The sequence below is a fragment of the Oncorhynchus keta genome, unplaced genomic scaffold, assembly GCF_023373465.1.
Source record: "Oncorhynchus keta strain PuntledgeMale-10-30-2019 unplaced genomic scaffold, Oket_V2 Un_contig_3902_pilon_pilon, whole genome shotgun sequence".
NCBI lineage: Eukaryota > Metazoa > Chordata > Actinopteri > Salmoniformes > Salmonidae > Oncorhynchus > Oncorhynchus keta.
The window spans coordinates 45,001-64,824 of NW_026287492.1; the positions used below are offsets into that span (position 1 = coordinate 45,001).

Consider the following 19,824-nt stretch of genomic DNA (forward strand, 5'->3'; position numbering starts at 1 on the left):
TACACCCCCAGGTCAGAAACACACCCCCAGGTCAGAAACATAGACCCCCAGGTCAGAAACATAGACCCCCAGGTCAGAAACACACCCCCAGGTCAGAAACATAGACCCCCAGGTCAGAAACATACACCCCCAGGTCAGAAACATACACCCCCAGGTCAGAAACACACCGCCCCCAGGTCAGAAACACACCCCCCAGGTCAGAAACACACCGCCCCCAGGTCAGAAACACACCCCCAGGTCAGAAACACACCCCCCAGGTCAGAAACACACCCCCCAGGTCAGAAACACACACCCCCAGGTCAGAAACACACACCCCCAGGTCAGAAACACACCCCCAGGTCAGAAACACACACCCCCAGGTCAGAAACACACACCCCCAGGTCTGGAAACACACCCCCAGGTCTGGAACACACCCCCAGGTCAGAAACACACCCCCAGGTCAGAAACACACCCCCAGGTCAGAAACACACCCCCAGGTCAGAAACACACACCCCCAGGTCAGAAACACACACCCCCAGGTCAGAAACACACACCCCCCAGGTCAGAAACACACACCCCCCAGGTCAGAAACACACACCCCCAGGTCAGAAACACACACCCCCAGGTCAGAAACACACACCCCCAGGTCAGAAACACACACCCCCAGGTCAGAAACACACACCCCAGGTCAGAAACACACCCCCAGGTCAGAAACACACCCCCAGGTCAGAAACATACACCCCCAGGTCAGAAACACACCCCAGGTCAGAAACACACCCCCAGGTCAGAAACAACACCCCCAGGTCAGAAACACACCCCCAGGTCAGAAACACACACCCCCAGGTCAGAAACATACACCCCCAGGTCAGAAACACACACCCCCAGGTCAGAAACATACACCCCCCAGGTCAGAAACACACACCCCCAGGTCAGAAACACACACCCCCAGGTCAGAAACACACCCCCCAGGTCAGAAACACACCCCCAGGTCAGAAACATACACCCCCCAGGTCAGAAACACACCCCCAGGTCAGAAACACACCCCCAGGTCAGAAACATACACCCCCAGGTCAGAAACATACACCCCCCAGGTCAGAAACAAACACACCCCCCCAGGTCAGAAACACACCCCCAGGTCAGAAACATACACCCCCAGGTCAGAAACACACACCCCCAGGTCAGAAACATACACCCCCAGGTCAGAAACATACACCCCCAGGTCAGAAACATACACCCCCAGGTCAGAAACATACACCCCCAGGTCAGAAACATACACCCCCAGGTCAGAAACACACCCCCAGGTCAGAAACACACCCCCAGGTCAGAAACACACCCCCCAGGTCAGAAACATACACCCCCAGGTCAGAAACATACACACCCCCAGGTCAGAAACACCCCACCCCCCAGGTCAGAAACCCCCCCCAGGTCAGAAACACACACCCCCAGGTCAGAAACACACACCCCCAGGTCAGAAACACACACCCCCAGGTCAGAAACATACACCCCCAGGTCAGAAACATACACCCCCAGGTCAGAAACATACACCCCCAGGTCAGAAACATACACCCCTCAGGTCAGAAACATACACCCCCAGGTCAGAAACACACCCCCAGGTCAGAAACATAGACCCCCAGGTCAGAAACATAGACCCCCAGGTCAGAAACACACCCCCAGGTCAGAAACATAGACCCCCCAGGTCAGAAACATACACCCCCAGGTCAGAAACATACACCCCCAGGTCAGAAACATACACCCCCCCAGGTCAGAAACACACACCCCCAGGTCAGAAACACACACCCCCAGGTCAGAAACACACACCCCCAGGTCAGAAACACACACCCCCAGGTCAGAAACACACACCCCCAGGTCAGAAATACATACCCCCAGGTCAGAAAACACACACCCCCAGGTCAGAAACACACACAGAAACACACACCCCCCAAGGTCAGAAACATACACCCCCCCAGTTCAGAACCCCCCCCAGGTCAACCCCACCCCCCATACCAAACTTCAGTTCCAGGTTCTTCTCCAGCTGGTCCAGTTTCTCAGACAGTTTCCCCAACATGGACCTCAGGAAGGCAATGTCCTGGTCCTTCTGAGACAGGGTCACCTGCATCTCATGGAACCTATCAGGGAGAGGGGAGGTCAACATGGAACCTATCAGGGGAGAGAGGGAGGGTCAACATGGAACCAATCAGGGAGAGAGGGAGGGTCAACATGGAACCAATCAGGGAGAGAGGGAGGGTCAACATGGAACCAATCAGGGGGAGAGAGGGAGGGTCAACATGGAACCTATCAGGGAGAGGGGAGGGTCAACATGGACCGCAGAAGGCAATGTCCTGGTCCTTCTGAGACAGGGTCACCTGCATCTCATGGAACCTATCAGGGAGAAGGGGGAGGGTCAACATGGAACCAATCAGGGGAGGGGGAGGGTCAACATGGACCTCAGGAAGGCAATGTCCTGGTCCTTCTGAGACAGGGTCACCTGCATCTCATGGAACCAATCAGGGAGAGAGGGAGGGTCAACATGGACCTCAGGAAGGCAATGTCCTGGTCCTTCTGAGACAGGGTCACCTGCATCTCATGGAACCTATCAGGGAGAGGGGGAGGGTCAACATGGAACCTATCAGGGAGAGGGGAGGGTCAACATGGACCGCAGGAAGGCAATGTCCTGGTCCTTCTGAGACAGGGTCACCTGCATCTCATGGAACCTATCAGGGGAGAGGGGGGAGGGTCAACATGGAACCTATCAGGGAGAGGGGAGGGGTCAACATGGACCTCAGGAAGGCAATGTCCTGGTCCTTCTGAGACAGGGTCACCTGCATCTCATGGAACCTCAGGGAGAGGGGAGGGTCAACATGGAACCTATCAGGGAGAGGGGGAGGGTCAACATGGACCTCAGGAAGGCAATGTCCTGGTCCTTCTGAGACAGGGTCACCTGCATCTCATGGAACCTATCAGGGAGAGGGGAGGGTCAACATGGAACCAATCAGGGAGAGAGGGAGGGTCAACATGGAACCAATCAGGGAGAGAGGGAGGGTCAACATGGAACCAATCAGGGAGAGAGGGAGGGTCAACCTATCAGGGAGAGGGGAGGGTCAACATGGAACCTATCAGGGGAGAGAGGGAGGGTCAACATGGACCTCAGGAAGGCAATGTCCTGGTCCTTCTGAGACAGGGTCACCTGCATCTCATGGAACCTATCAGGGAGAGGGGGAGGGTCAACATGGAACCTATCAGGGAGAGAGGAGGGTCAACATGGAACCAATCAGGGAGAGAGGGAGGGTCAACATGGAACCAATCAGGGAGGGGAGGGTCAACATGGAACCAATCAGGGAGAGAGGGAGGGTCAACATGGAACCAATCAGGGAGAGGGGGAGGGTCAACCTATCAGGGAGAGAGGGAGGGTCAACATGGAACCAATCAGGGAGAGAGGAGGGTCAACCTATCAGGGGAGAGGGAGGGTCAACCTATCAGGGAGAGAGGGAGGGTCAACATGGAACCAATCAGGAGAGGGGGAGGGTCAACATGGAACCAATCAGGGAGAGAGGGAGGGTCAACATGGAACCTATCAGGGAGAGAGGGAGGGTCATGGAACCTATCAGGGAGAGAGGGAGGGTCAACATGGAACCAATCATGCTGTTCTGGGGAGAGGGGGAGGGTCAACCTATCAGGGAGAGAGGGAGGGTCAACATGGAACCAATCAGGGAGAGAGGGAGGGTCAACATGGAACCAATCAGGGAGAGAGGGAGGGTCAACATGGAACCAATCTGGGAGAGAGGGAGGGTCAACATGGAACCAATCATGCTGCTCTGGGGAGAGAGGGAGGGTCACCTGTACCTCATGGTTGTACGTACCTGTCATCTGTCTGCTGCAGGAACTCCTTCAGCCCTTCAAACTTACACAGGTCCAGGTGTGTGGAATATGTATCCTGGTTACCGATAAACGCACATCTGAGGAGAAGGAGAGAGAGGGGTCAGAAAGGGGGTCAGAGGGGTCAGAGAGAGGGTCAGACATGGGGTCAGACAGGGGGAGAGAGGGGTCAGACAGGGGGTCAGATAGGGGAGAGAGGGGTCAGACAGGGGTCAGGACATGGGGTCAGACATGGGGTCCGACAGGGGGAGAGAGGGGTCAGACAGGGGTCAGACAGGGGTCTGACAGGGGGTCCGACAGGGGTCAGACAGGGAGAGAGGGGTCAGACAGGGGTCAGACAGGAGAGAGAGGGGGGTCAGACAGGGGTCCGACATGGGGTCAGACAGTGAGAGAAATGGTCAGACAGGGGGTCAGACAGGGGTCAATGCTGTTCTGGGACAGGGGGTCAGACAGGAGAGAGAGGGGTCAGACAGGGGTCAGACAGGGGTCAGACATGGGGTCAGGCAGGGGTCAGACAGGGAGGAGAGGGGTCAGACAGGGGGTCAGACAGGGGGAGAGAGGGGTCAGACAGGGGGTCCAGGTGTGGGAATACGTATCCTGGTTACCGATAAACGCACATCTGAGGAGAAGGAGAGAGGGGGTCAGACTGGGAGGAAGTCAGGGGTCGTGAGGGGGTCAGACATGGGGTCAGACAGGGGGAGAGAGAGGGGTCAGACATGGGGTCAGACAGGGGTCAGACAGGGAGAGAGAGGGGTCAGACAGGGGGTCAGATAGGGGAGAGAGGGGTCAGACAGGGGTCCAGGTGTGTGGAATACGTATCCTGGTTACCGATAAACGCACATCTGAGGAGAAGGAGAGTGAGGGGTCAGACAGGGGTCAGTGAGAGAGGGTCAGACATGAGGTCTGGGAGGGGGGGTCGGTGTGTGTTTATACTTTATGTGTGGGATGATTCCCCACCCTGTGGTTATATCCCTGTCAGAGGGGACAACGTGACTGACTCAATGCTGTTCTGGGAGGAAGAGGAGACAATGTGACTGACTCAATGCTGTTCTGGGAGGAAGAGGAGACAACGTGACTGACTCAATGCTGTTCTGGGAGGAAGAGGGGACAACGTGACTGACTCAATGCTGTTCTGGGAGGAAGAGGGGACAACGTGACTGACTCAATGCTGCTCTGGGAGGAAGAGGGGACAACGTGACTGACTCAATGACTCTGGGAGGAAGAGGGGACAAATGACTCAATGCTCTGGGAGGAAGAGGGGACAACGTGACTGACTCAATGCTGCTCTGGGAGGAAGAGGGGACAACGTGACTGACTCAATGCTGTTCTGGGAGGAAGAGGGACAACGTGACTGACTCAATGCTGCTCTGGGAGGAAGAGGGGACAACGTGACTGACTCAATGCTGTTCTGGGAGGAAGAGGGGACAACGTGACTGACTCAATGCTGCTCTGGGAGGAAGAGGGGACAACGTGACTGACTCAATGCTGTTCTGGGAGGAAGAGGGGACAACGTGACTGATGCTGTTCTCAATGCTGTTCTGGGAGGAAGAGGGGACAACGTGACTGACTCAATGCTGTTCTGGGAGGAAGAGGGGACAACGTGACTGACTCAATGCTGCTCTGGGAGGAAGAGGGGACAACGGACTGGACTCAATGCTGTTCTGGGAGGAAGAGGGACAACGTGACTGACTCAATGCTGTTCTGGGAGGAAGAGGGGACAACGTGACTGACTCAATGCTGTTCTGGGAGGAAGAGGGACAACGTGACTGACTCAATGCTCTGGGAGGAAGAGGAGACAACGTGACTGACTCAATGCTGCTCTGGGAGGAAGAGGGGGGGACAAGACTGACTCAATGCTGTTCTGGGAGGAAGAGGGACAACGTGACTGACTCAATGCTGTTCTGGGAGGAAGAGGGGACAACGTGACTGACTCAATGCTGTTCTGGGAGGAAGAGGGGACAACGTGACTGACTCAATGCTGTTCTGGGAGGAAGAGGGGACAACGTGACTGACAATGCTGTTCTGACTGACTCAATGCTGTTCTGGGAGGAAGAGGGGACAACGTGACTGACTCAATGCTGTTCTGGGAGGAAGAGGGGACAACGTGACTGACTCAATGCTGTTCTGGGAGGAAGAGGGGACAACGTGACTGACTCAATGCTGTTCTGGGAGGAAGAGGGACAACGTGACTGACTCAATGCTGTTCTGGGAGGAAGAGGGGACAACGTGACTGACTCAATGCTGTTCTGGGAGGAAGAGGGGACAACGTGACTGACTCAATGCTGCTCTGGGAGGAAGAGGGGACATGTGTGTGTAAGTGACCTACCCGTATTTGGAGTGAGGGCACTTGATGTGTTCACATTCCTTAAGGTGTCCCTCCAGGTTCATGGTGAGGAGAGGAGGGCAGGAGGGGTTGTTGGGACAGCGCACTGGACGGTAGTCACAGCTCACCTCGTGCTCCCTGCAGGTCAGAGGTCAACATCAGGTCACAGCTCTGGGGATCGCTTTCCCTCCGACGTCTAACCAGCAAAGGGGACGTTTCCCTCCGACGTCTAACCACCAAAGGGGATCGTTTCCCTCTAACCAGCAAAGGGGATCGTTCCTGAAACGCCTAGGGGCAAAGGGGATCGTTTCCTCCGACGCTCTAACCAGCAAAGGGGATCGTTTCCCTCCGACGTCTAACCAGCAAAGGGGATCGTTCCGACCTGAAACTCTAACCACCAAAGGGGATCGCTTCCTCCGACGCCTAACCGCAAAGGGGATCGTTTCCTCCGACGCCTAACCGGCAAAGGGGATCGCTTCCTCCAACGTCTAACCAGCAAAGGGGATCGTTTCCTCCAACGCCTAACCGCAAAGGGGATGCTTCCTCCAACGCCTAACCGGCAAAGGGGATCGCTTCCCTCCAACGCCTAACCTCGAAACCGCAAAGGGGATCAAGCTTCCCTCCGACGCCTAACCGGCAAAGGGGATCGCTTCCTCCGACGTCTAACCGGCAAAGGGGATCGTTTCCTCCGACGCCTAACCGCAAAGGGGATCGCTTCCCTCCGACGCCTAACCGCAAAGGGGATCGCGTTTTCCTCTCCGACGCCTAACCGGCAAAGGGGATCGATTCCCTCCGACGCCTAACCGGCAAAGGGGATTGTTTCCCCTCCAACGCCTAACCGCAAGGGATCGCTTAACCCTCCAACGCCTAACCAGCAAAGGGGATCGCTTCCTCCGACATCTAACCACCAAAGGGGATCGCTTCCTTTCCCTCCGACATCTAACCAGGAAGGATCGGAGCCTAACCAGGAAAGGGGATCGTTTCCTAACCTGAAACGTCCCTAACTAACCAGCAAAGGGGATCGTTTCCCTCCGACGTCCAACCAGCAAAGGGGATCGTTTCCCCTCCGACGTCTAACCAGCAAAGGGAATCGCTTTCCCTGAAACGCCTAACCACCAAAGGGGATCGCTTCCCTCCAACGCCTAACCAGCAAAGGGGATCGCTTCCCTGAAACGCCTAACCAGCAAAGGGGATCGTTTCCTCCGACGTCTAACCACCAAAGGGGATCGCTTCCTCCAACGTCTAACCAGCAAAGGGATCGTTTCCTGAAACGCCTAACCAGCAAAGGGGATCGTTTCCTCCGACGTCTAACCAGCAAAGGGAATCGTTTCCCAGAAACGCCTAACCAGCAAAGTGGACGTTTCCCTGCCTAACCACCAAAACGCCTAACCAGCAAAGGGATCGCTTCCCTGAAACATCTAACCAGCAAAGGGGGACGCCTGAAACGCGTCTAACCAGCAAAGGGGATCGCTTCCCTCCAACGCCTAACCAGCAAAGGGGATCGCTTTCCCTCCAACGCCTAACCACCAAAGGGGATCGTTTCCCGGAAACGCCTAACCAGCAAAGGGGATCGCTTCCCTCCAACGCCTAACCAGCAAAGGGGATCGTTTCCCTCCAACGCCTAACCAGCAAAGGGGATCGCTAACCACCAAAGGATTCCTCCAACGCCTAACCACCAAAGGGGATCGCTTCCCTGAAACGCCTAACCCAAAACGCCTAACGCCTAACCGCAAAGGGGATCGTTTCCCTCCAACGCCTAACCAGCAAAGGGGATCGTTTCCCTCCAACGCCTAACCGCAAAGGGGATCGTTTCCTCCAACGCCTAACCAGCAAAGGGGATCGCTTTCCTCGACCTAACCACCAAAGGGGGGTCTAACCAACAAAATCGCTTCCCTAACCAGCAAAGGGGATCGCTTTCCTCCAACGCCTAACCAGCAAAGGGGATCGCTTCCCTCCGACGCCTAACCAGCAAAGGGGATCGCTTCCTCCGACGCCTAACCGGGCTCTTAACCAGCAAAGGGGATAGGGACGCCTGAAAACCTAACCAGCAAAGGGGATCGCTTTCCTAACCAGCAAAGGGGAAACGCCTAACCAGCAAAGGGGGAAACGCCTAACCTCCAAAACGCCTGAAACGCCTAACCACCAAAGGGGATCGCTTCCTGAAACGCCTAACCACCAAAGGGGATCGCTTCCCTGAAACGCCTAACCACCAAAGGGGATCGTTTCCCTGAAACGCCTAACCACCAAAGGGGATCGTTTCCTCCGACGCCTAACCAGCAAAGGGGATCGCTTCCCTCCAACGCCTAACCACCAAAGGGGATCGTTTCCCTCCAACGTCTAACCACCAAAGGGGATCGTTTCCTGAAACGCCTAACCAGCAAAGGGATCGCTTCCCTCCAACGCCTAACCAGCAAAGGGGATCGCTTCTCCTGAAACGCCTAACCAGCAAAGGGGATCGCTTTCCCAACGCCTAACCAGCAAAGGGGATCGCTTTCCTCCAACGCCTAACCAGCAAAGGGGATCGTTTCCCGAAACGCCTAACCAGCAAAGGGGATCGTTTCCCTGAAACTAACCAGCAAAGGGGATCGTTTCCCTCCAACGCCTAACCACCAAAGGGGATCGTTTCCCTCCAACGCCTAACCAGCAAAGGGGATCGTTTCCCTCCAACGCCTAACCAGCAAAGGGGATCGTTTCCCGAAACGCCTAACCACCAAAGGGGATCGCTTCCTCCAACGTCTAACCAGCAAAGGGGATCGTTTCCCTAACCAGCAAAGGGGAAACGCCTAACCACCAAAGGGGATCGTTTCCCCGAAACGCCTAACCAGCAAAGGGGATCGTTTCCTCCGAAACGCCTAACCAGCAAAGGGGATCGTTTCGCCTAACCAGCAAAGGGATCGTTTCCAACGCCTAACCAGCAAAGGGGATCGTTTCCCTCCAACGTCTAACCAGCAAAGGGGATCGTTTCCCTGAAACGTCTAACCACCAAAGGGGATCGTTTCCCTCCAACGTCTAACCACCAAAGGGGATCGTTTCCCTGAAACGTCTAACCACCAAAGGGGATCGTTTCCCTCCGACGTCTAACCACCAAAGGGGATCGTTTCCCTGAAACGTCTAACCACCAAAGGGGATCGTTTCCCTCCAACGTCTAACCAGCAAAGGGGATCGTTTCCCTGAAACGTCTAACCAGCAAAGGGGATCGTTTCCCTGAAACGTCTAACCAAGGGGATCGTTTCCCTGAAACGTCTAACCAGCAAAGGGGATCGTTTCCCTGAAACGTCTAACCAGCAAAGGGGATCGTTTCCCTCCAACGCCTAACCACCAAAGGGGATCGCTTCCTGAAACGCCTAACCACCAAAGGGGATCGTTTCCCTGAAACGCCTAACCACCAAAACGCCTAACCTAACCAGCAAAGGGGATCGTTTCCCTCGTCTAACCAGCAAAGGGGATCGTTTCCTCCGCGTCTAACCACCAAAGGGGATCGTTTCCGGAAACGCCTAACCACCAAAGCAAAAGGGGATCGAAACGTCTAACCACCAAAGGGGATCGTTTCCCTGAAACGCCTAACCAGCAAAGGGATCGTTTCCCTCCAACGCCTAACCAGCAAAGGGGATCGTTTCCCGGAAACGCCTAACCACCAAAGGGGATCATTTCCCTCCAACGTCTAACCACCAAAGGGGATCGTTTCCCTCCAACGCCTAACCAGCAAAGGGGATCGCTTTCCCTGAAACGCCTAACCACCAAAGGGGATCGCTTCCCTGAAACGCCTAACCAGCAAAGGGGATCGTTTCCTGAAACGCCTAACCAGCAAAGGGGATCGTTTCCTCCAACGTCTAACCAGCAAAGGGGATCGTTTCCCTCCAACGCCTAACCACCAAAGGGATCGCTTCCCTCCAACGCCTAACCAGCAAAGGGGATCGTTTCCCTGAAACGCCTAACCACCAAAGGGGATCGTTTCCCGCCTAACCACCAAAACGCTTCTCCAACGCCTAACCAGCAAAGGGGATCGCTTCCTCCAACGCCTAACCAGCAAAGGGGATCGCTTCCCCTGAAACGCCTAACCACCAAAGGGATCGCTTTTCCCTGAAACGCCTAACCAGCAAAGGGATCGCTTCCCTGAAACGCCTAACCAGCAAAGGGGATCGTTTCCCTGAAACGCCTAACCACCAAAGGGGATCGCTTTCCTGAAACGCCTAACCAGCAAAGGGGATCGCTTCCTCCAACGCCTAACCAGCAAAGGGGATCGCTTTCCTGAAACGTCTAACCAGCAAAGGGATCGTTTCCCTCCAACGCCTAACCACCAAAGGGGATCGTTTCCCTGGAAACGCCTAACCAGCAAAGGGATCGTTTCCTCCAACGCCTAACCAGCAAAGGGGATCGCTTCTCCTGAAACGCCTAACCAGCAAAGGGATCGCTTCTCCTGAAACGCCTAACCACCAAAGGGGATCGTTTCCCTGAAACGCCTAACCACCAAAATCGTTTCCCTCGACGTCTAACCAGGGGATCGTTTCCCTGAAACGCCTAACCAGGAAAGGGGATCGCTTTCCTCCAACGTCTAACCAGCAAAGGGGATCGTTTCCTCCAACGCCTAACAGCAAAGGGGATCGTTTCCCTCCAACGCCTAACCAGCAAAGGGGATCGTTTCCCCTGAAACATCTAACCAGCAAAGGGGATCGCTTTCCTGAAACGCCTAACCACCAAAGGGGATCGTTTCCCTGAAACGCCTAACCAGCAAAGGGGATCGTTTCCCTCCAACGCCTAACCAGCAAAGGGGATCGTTTCCCTCCAACGCCTAACCCAACGCCTAACCACCAAAGGGGATCGTTTCCTGAAACGCCTAACCAGCAAAGGGGATCGCTTCCCTGAAACGCCTAACCAGCAAAGGGATCGTTTCCCTCCAACGCCTAACCAGCAAAGGGGATCGCTTTTCCTCCAACGCCTAACCAGCAAAGGGGATCGTTTCCCTGAAACGCCTAACCACCAAAGGGGATCATTTTCCCTCCAACGTCTAACCAGCGCCTAACCACCAAAAGGGAATCGTTTCCCTCCAACGCCTAACCAGCAAAGGGGATCGCTTTCCCTGAAACGCCTAACCACCAAAGGGGATCGCTTCCCTGAAACGTCTAACCACCAAAGGGGATCGTTTCCCTCCACGCTCGGCAACGCCTAACCACCAAAGGGGATCGTTTCCCTGAAACGCCTAACCAGCAAAGGGGATCGCTTTCCTCCAACCTAACCAGCAAAGGGGCTTTCCAAAGGCCTAACCACCAAAGGGGATCGCTTCCGGAAACCCTCCGGAAACGCCTAACCACCAAAGGGGGATCGTTTCCCTCCAACGCCTAACCACCAAAGGGGATCGTTTCCTGAAACGTCTAACCACCAAAGGGTTTCCCTCCGACGTCTAACCACCAAAGGGGATCGCTTCCCTGGAAACGCCTAACCAGCAAAGGGGAGTTTCCCTCCAACGTCTAACCACCAAAGGGGATCGTTTCCCTCCAACAGCCTAACCAGCTAAAGGGGATCGTTTCCCTGAAACGCCTAACCAGCAAAGGGGATCGTTTCCCTCGACGCCTAACCACCAAGGGGATCGCTTTCCTGAAACGCCTAACCAGCAAAGGGGATCGTTCCCTCCCGTCTAACCAGCAAAGGGACGTTTCTCTGAAACATCTAACCACCAAAGGGGGCTCCTCCGAGGAGGATCGCTTTTGGAAACTGAAACATGGCTTTTCCGAAACGCCTAACCCTTACTTGCGTGTGGTGAGCTTGATGGTAAAAGGACAGCCCATTGGATCAACCTCAAAGTTCCCAGGTCCTCCCATCTTAGGTGTCCCTTCACCCCGACTAGCAGCAGTGCCTCCTCCGGCCCCGTTAGGGGAAGCCCCTCCTCCGGCCCCGTTAGGGGAAGTGGGGCTGGTGTTTAAGAGCCGGCAGCCGTATTTACAGTGGATAAACAGCTCTCCTATCTGTTCTGCTACGGCTATGTTGTTCACCACCACCGTCAACTTAGCCGTGTCCACCGGACACTTATCTAGAGGAGGGGAGGAGGAGGGGAGGAGGAGGAGGAGGGGGGAGAGGGAGGAGGAGGGGTGGAGGAGGGGAGGGAGGAGGGGGTGGAGGGGAGGGGAGGAGGAGGGGAGGGGAGGAGGAGAAAACGGGGAGGAGGAGGGGAGAGAGGGAGAGAACGGGGAGGAGGAGGGGAGAGAGGGAGAGAACAGGGAGGAGGAGGGGAGAGAGGGAGAGAACAGGGAGGAGGAGGGGAGAGAGGGAGAGAACAGGGAGGAGGAGGGGAGAGAGGGAGAGAACAGGGAGGAGGAGGGGAGAGAGGGAGAGAACAGGGAGGAGGAGGGGAGAGAGGGAGAGAACAGGGAGGAGGAGGGGAGAGAGGGAGAGAACAGGGAGGAGGAGGGGAGAGAGGGAGAGAACAGGGAGGAGGAGGGGAGAGAGGGAGAGAACAGGGAGGAGGAGGGGAGAGAGGGAGAGAACAGGGAGGAGGAGGGGAGAGAGGGAGAGAACAGGGAGGAGGAGGGGAGAATGAGAGAACAGGAGAAAGATGGGGATGGAGGAGGGCAGAGAGAGGGAGAGCGAGAGAGCAGACAGGAGGAGGAGGGGAGAATGAGAGAACAGGGAGAAAGAGAGGAGGGGTGGAGGAGGGCAGAGAGAGGGAGAGCGAGAGATAAACAAATGTAACAACAATTATATATATAATTATGTGATGCTGGAAAGGTGTAACTATTTAACAGTGTAGGAAGGTAAAGTCCCCTACCGGAGGTCAAGGCACATCGCCTGCAGAAGGTGTGCTGGAGGGAGAGAGAGAGACAGTGGTCAATGAAGGAGGTTGTGAGGAGAGGAGGGGTGAGGAGAGGAGAGGAGGGGTGAGGAGGGGAGAGGAGGACAAGGGAGAGGGTGAGGAAGTGACTAGCGGCTGGTTTCTCTCACCCCACAGGTGGTGATGACAGGGTCTTTGAAGGAGGGGTGAGGAGAGGAGGGGTGAGGAGGACAAGGGAGAGGGTGAGGAAGTGAGAGGCTCGCGGCTGGTTTCTCTCACCCCACAGGTGGTGATGACAGGGTCTTTGAAGGAGAGGAGAGGAGGGGTGAGGAGGATAAGGGAGAGGGTGAGGAAGTGAGAGGCTCGCGGCTGGTTTCTCTCACCCCACAGGTGGTGATGACAGGGTCTTTGAAGACGCTGCAGCAGAGCTGACAACACAGCTTCACCGACGGCTGCTCTGCAAACACCAGGGGCTCCTACACACACATCATTAGCATAGTTAGCATTCAGGTATCACTAGCACAGTTAGCATTCAGGTATCACTAGCACAGTTAGCATTCAGGTATCACTAGCATCCAGGTATCACTAGCACAGTTAGCATTCAGGCATCACTAGCACAGTTAGCATTCAGGTATCACTAGCACAGTTAGCATTCAGGTATCACTAGCATTCAGGTATCACTAGCACAGTTAGCATTCAGGTATCACTAGCACTGTCGAAACGTTGGTATTACATTTTGCATCTGAGCTCCAAGAGTGTGCGGCTTTCTTTTATTTTCAAATCACTAGCACAGTTAGCATTCAGGTATCACTAGCATTCAGGTATCACTAGCACAGTTAGCATTCAAGTATCACTAGCATTCAGGTATCACTAGCACAGTTAGCATTCAGGTATCACTAGCATTCAGGTATCACTAGTACAGTTCAAGGTATCACTAGCACAGTTAGCATTCAGGTATCACTAGCATTCAGGTATCACTCAGCACAGTTAGCATTCAGGCATCACTAGCATTCAGGCATCACTAGCATTCCAGGTATCACTAGCACAGTTAGCATTCAGGTATCACTAGCATTCCAGGCATCACCAGCACAGTTAGCATTCAGGCATCACTAGCACAGTTAGCATCCAGGCATCACTAGCATTCAGGCATCACTAGCACAGTTAGCATTCAGGTATCACTAGCACAGTTAGCATTCAGGTATCACTAGCACAGTTAGCATTCAGGTATCACTAGCATTCAGGCATCACTAGCACAGTTAGCATTCAGGTATCACTAGCATTCAGGTATCAGTCAGCACAGTTAGCATTCAGGTATCAGCAGCATTGATAGCACCGGGGTAGTCAGCAGCACGATAGCACCGGGGTATCAGCAGCATCGATAGCACCGGGGGTATCGTCAGCATCGATAGCACCGGGGGTATCGTCAGCATCGATAGCACCGGGGGTATCGTCAGCATCGATAGCACCGGGGGTATCGTCAGCATCGATAGCACCGGGGGTATCGTCAGCATCGATAGCACTGGGGGTATCGTCAGCATCGATAGCACCGGGGTACCATTGAAGTATAATTAGCATTGAGTTAACATTGGCATCGATAGCGTTAGCGTATTTAATGTTGAAGGATTGTTAGCATCGAGTTAACATTGGCATCGATAGCGTTAGCGTATTTAATGTTGAAGGATTGTTAGCACCTTTAGCATCATTAGTGTAGCCGTACCGTGTCGTCGTCGTCCTCGTGAAGAGAGAAGGTCGAGCGGAGAGACATGTTGGACTCAGAGAGAAGGGAACGCACCGAGATGGCAGAGTCAGAACGCCTCGGGGTGCTGATGGGGAGCTGGGGGGGGATAGAGACAGAGAGAGAGAGACATGTTGGACTACACACAGGGTACTAGTACTGAGTAATGATAACTAGGTTATATACACAGGGTACCAGTACTGAGTAATGATAACTAGGTTATATAGACAGGGTACCAGTACTGAGTCACGATAACTAGGTTATATAGACAGGGTACCAGTACTGAGTAATGATACCTCGGTTATATACACAGTGTACCAGTACTGAGTAATGATAACTAGGTTATACACACAGGGTACCAGTACTGAGTCACGATAACTAGGTTATATAGACAGGGTACCAGTACTGAGTCACGATAACTAGGTTATATAGACAGGGTACCAGTACTGAGTAATGATAACTAGGTTATATAGACAGGGTACCAGTACTGAGTCACGATAACTAGGTTATATAGACAGGGTACCAGTACTGAGTAATGATAGCTAGGTTATACACACAGGGTACCAGTACTGAGTAATGATAACTAGGTTATACACACAGGGTACCAGTACTGAGTAATGATAACTAGGTTATATAGACAGGGTACCAGTACTGAGTAATGATAACTAGGTTATATAGACAGGGTACCAGTACTGAGTCACGATAACTAGGTTATATAGACAGGGTACCAGTACTGAGTCACGATAACTAGGTTATATAGACAGGGTACCAGTACTGAGTAATGATAACTAGGTTATATACACAGGGTACCAGTACTGAGTAATGATAACTAGGTTATATAGACAGGGTACCAGTACTGAGTCACGATAACTAGGTTATATAGACAGGGTACCAGTACTGAGTAATGATAGCTAGGTTATACACACAGGGTACCAGTACTGAGTCACGATAACTAGGTTATATAGACAGGGTACCAGTACTGAGTCACGATAACTAGGTTATATAGACAGGGTACCAGTACTGAGTAATGATAGCTAGGTTATACACACAGGGTACCAGTACTGAGTAATGATAACTAGGTTATATAGACAGGGTACCAGTACTGAGTCACGATAACTAGGTTATATAGACAGGGTACCAGTACTGAGTAATGATACCTAGGTTATATACACAGGGTACCAGTACTGAGTAATGATAACTAGGTTATACACACAGGGTACCAGTACTGAGTCACGATAACTAGGTTATATAGACAGGGTACCAGTACTGAGTCACGATAACTAGGTTATATAGACAGGGTACCAGTACTGAGTAATGATAGCTAGGTTATACACACAGGGTACCAGTACTGAGTAATGATAACTAGGTTATATACACAGGGTACCAGTACTGAGTAATGATAACTAGGTTATACACACAGGGTACCAGTACTGAGTAATGATAACTAGGTTATACACACAGGGTACCAGTACTGAGTAATGATAACTAGGTTATATACACAGGGTACCAGTACTGAGTAATGATAACTAGGTTATATAGACAGGGTACCAGTAGTGAGTAATGATAACTAGGTTATACACACAGGGTACCAGTACTGAGTAATGATAACTAGGTTATACACACAGGGTACCAGTACTGAGTCACGATAACTAGGTTATATAGACAGGGTACCAGTACTGAGTCACGATAACTAGGTTATATAGACAGGGTACCAGTACTGAGTAATGATAGCTAGGTTATACACACAGGGTACCAGTACTGAGTAATGATAACTAGGTTATATACACAGGGTACCAGTACTGAGTAATGATAACTAGGTTATACACACAGGGTACCAGTACTGAGTCACGATAACTAGGTTATATAGACAGGGTACCAGTACTGAGTAATGATAACTAGGTTATATAGACAGGGTACCAGTAGTGAGTAATGATAACTAGGTTATATACACAGGGTACCAGTACTGAGTAACGATAACTAGGCCGTCTCATCCTGGTCTGATGAGTGTGGGTCTTCTGGGATGACGGTGCTGATGAGTGTGGGTCTAGGGTTTCTGGGATGACGGTGCTGATGAGTGTGGGTCTAGGGTTTCTGGGATGACGGTGCTGATGAGTGTGGGTCTAGGGTTTCTGGGATGACGGTGCTGATGAGTGTGGGTCTAGGGGTTTCTGGGATGACGGTGCTGATGAGTGTGGGTCTAGGGTTTCTGGGATGACGGTGCTGATGAGTGTGGGTCTAGGGGTTTCTGGGATGACGGTGCTGATGAGTGTGGGTCTAGGGTTTCTGGGATGACGGTGCTGATGAGTGTGGGTCTAGGGGTTTCTGGGATGACGGTGCTGATGAGTGTGGGTCTAGGGTTTCTGGGATGACAGTGCTGATGCGAGTCAAAGCCTTTCATGGCTACAGATGTAAGTGCTAACAGGTCGATAGTCATTCAGACAGGTAACCATGGCATTTTTTTGGGCACAGGGACCATGATGGTCTGAAACATGTCGGTAGAACAGACGGAGTCGGGGTGAAGACCCTAACCAGCTGGCCAGTGCCCGAACACGTGTCCTGGTAAATCGGTCTGTTCCTGCGTCCTTGTGAACATTAAAACCTATTTAAAGATCTACAGAGAGGTTGGTTCACACAGTCGTCTGGAACAGTCGGTGCGCTCGTGCATGGTTCAGTGTTGCTTGTGAAGGTTAAAACCTATTTAAAGATCTACAGAGAGGTTGGTTCACACAGTCGTCTGGAACAGTCGGTGCGCTCATGCATGGTTCAGTGTTGCTTGTGAAGGTTAAACCTATTTAAAGATCTTACTCACATGAGCTACAGAGAGGTTGGTTCACACAGTCGTCTGGAACAGTCGGTGCGCTCGTGCATGGTTCAGTGTTGCTTGTGAAGGTTAAACCTATTTAAAGATCTACAGAGAGGTTGGTTCACACAGTCGTCTGGAACAGTCGGTGCGCTCGTGCATGGTTCAGTGTTGCTTGTGAAGGTTAAACCTATTTAAAGATCTACAGAGAGGTTGGTTCACACAGTCGTCTGGAACAGTCGGTGCGCTCGTGCATGGTTCAGTGTTGCTTGTGAAGGTTAAACCTATTTAAAGATCTACAGAGAGGTTGGTTCACACAGTCGTCTGGAACAGTCGGTGCGCTCGTGCATGGTTCAGTGTTGCTTGTGAAGCTTAAACCTATTTAAAGATCTTACTCACATGAGCTACAGAGAGGTTGGTTCACACAGTCGTCTGGAACAGTCGGTGCACTCATGCATGGTTCAGTGTTGCTTGTGAAGCTTAAACCTATTTAAAGATCTTACTCACATGAGCTACAGAGAGGTTGGTTCACACAGTCGTCTGGAACAGTCGGTGCGCTCGTGCATGGTTCAGTGTTGCTTGCCTCAAGAGTGAGCATAGACGGTATTTAGCTCATCTGGTGGGCTCGCGTCACTGGGCAGCTCGCGGTTGGGTTACCTTTGTAAATCCGTGATAGTTTGAAAGCCCCCCATGCCACATCCGACGAGTGTCAGGACCCGGTGTCGTAGGATTCTACCTGAGAGTCCTCTTGCCTGTTTTTATATCTTTCGTCAGAAGTCGTAGCAGGATTTACTCATCCGTGTCCAGGTTAGTGTTCCCCGCCTCCTGAAAGCGACAAGTCTTTCGGTTGGGAAATGTCTGTCACCGTGGGGACGAAGACGTCGTGGTCGACGCCCTTATTACCATCGGGTGATTTCCATGTGAACATATTCCAGAATGTTCCAAGCGAAAGCATTTTATTGAACTACGAACCAGTCAAATAAACTTGAAATAAATAGATTTTCTATACATTATATTTCTATAGAACACAAAGAGATCATGAGCTAAATCAGTGCGTGTGTGTGTGTGTGTACCATGCCATCCTCGTCGTCTCGTGGCGAGTATGTGAGGGTACTGGAGGAGGAGGGGGTACGGCGGTGCTGCTTGTAGGTACCGGAGGCTTCCGCTGAAACAGAGAGAGAGTCTGGGGTTACCGTTCGTCATCTCATAGTTTAACTTAACCATTCAGTTACCATAGTGACCTTAAACTAAGGTGAACACGGAGTGGAGAGAGAGTCTGGGGTTACCGTTCGTCCTCTTATAGTTGAACTTAACCATATTTAGGAACCATTCAGTTACCATAGTGACCTTAAACTAACAGAGCGGAGAAAGAGAGTCTGGGGTTAATATGTAGTTAGCATATAGCTAGCTACCATATAGTTAGTTACCTTATACTCACTAGGAAGTTACCACAATAAATCGCTGACACCATAGAATCTAGATTATATATTTCTATGTCTGACACACCTAGGGCTTTGTCTGAGGTTAAACTGACACCATAGAATCTAGATTATATATTTATATGTCTCTGACACACCTAGGGTTTAGTAAGTGAGGTTAAACTGACACCATATAATCTAGATTATATATTTCTACGTCTGACCTAGGGCTTAGTCAGTGAGGTTAAACTGACACCATAGAATCTAGATGATATATTTCTACATCTGACCTAGGGCTTAGTCAGTGAGGTTAAACTGACACCATAGAATCTAGATTATATATTTCTACATCTGACCTAGGGCTTAGTCAGTGAGGTTAAACTGACACCATAGAATCTAGATTATATATTTCTACATCTGACCTAGGGCTTAGTCAGTGAGGTTAAACTGACACCATAGAATCTAGATTATATATTTCTACATCTGACCTAGGGCTTTGTCTGAGGTTAAACTGACACCATAGAATCTAGATTATATATTTCTACAGGGTCTGGGAGGTTAAACTGACACTATAGAATCTAGGTCCTTAGGGCTTTGTGAGGTTAAACTGACACCATAGAATCTAGATTATATATTTCTACATCTGACCTAGGGCTTTGTCTGAGGTTAAACTGACACCATAGAATCTAGATTATATATTTGGGTCTGACCTAGGGCTTTGTCAGTGAGGTTAAACTGACACCATAGAATCTAGATTATATATTTCTACATCTGACCTAGGGCTTTGTCTGAGGTTAAACTGACACCATAGAATCTAGATTATATATTTCTACGTCTGACCTAGGGCTTAGTCAGTGAGGTTAAACTGACACCATAGAATCTAGATTATATATTTCTACGTCTGACCTAGGGCTTTGTCTGAGGTTAAACTGA

At 51.9% G+C, this 19,824-nt stretch overlaps 1 protein-coding gene across 1 annotated transcript in view; it reads right to left on the reverse strand.

The window, feature by feature from the left end:
* The window catches only part of LOC127924272 (E3 ubiquitin-protein ligase TRAF7-like), a 69,917-nt gene that overhangs the window by 41,756 nt on the left and 8,337 nt on the right, over positions 1-19,824 (reverse strand). The window contains 8 exon segments of the mRNA XM_052508832.1: positions 1,984-2,105; positions 3,837-3,932; positions 6,179-6,313; positions 11,921-12,200; positions 12,936-12,969; positions 13,322-13,414; positions 14,656-14,772; positions 18,547-18,638. Coding sequence (XP_052364792.1) covers positions 1,984-2,105; positions 3,837-3,932; positions 6,179-6,313; positions 11,921-12,200; positions 12,936-12,969; positions 13,322-13,414; positions 14,656-14,772; positions 18,547-18,638 — 969 coding nt within the window.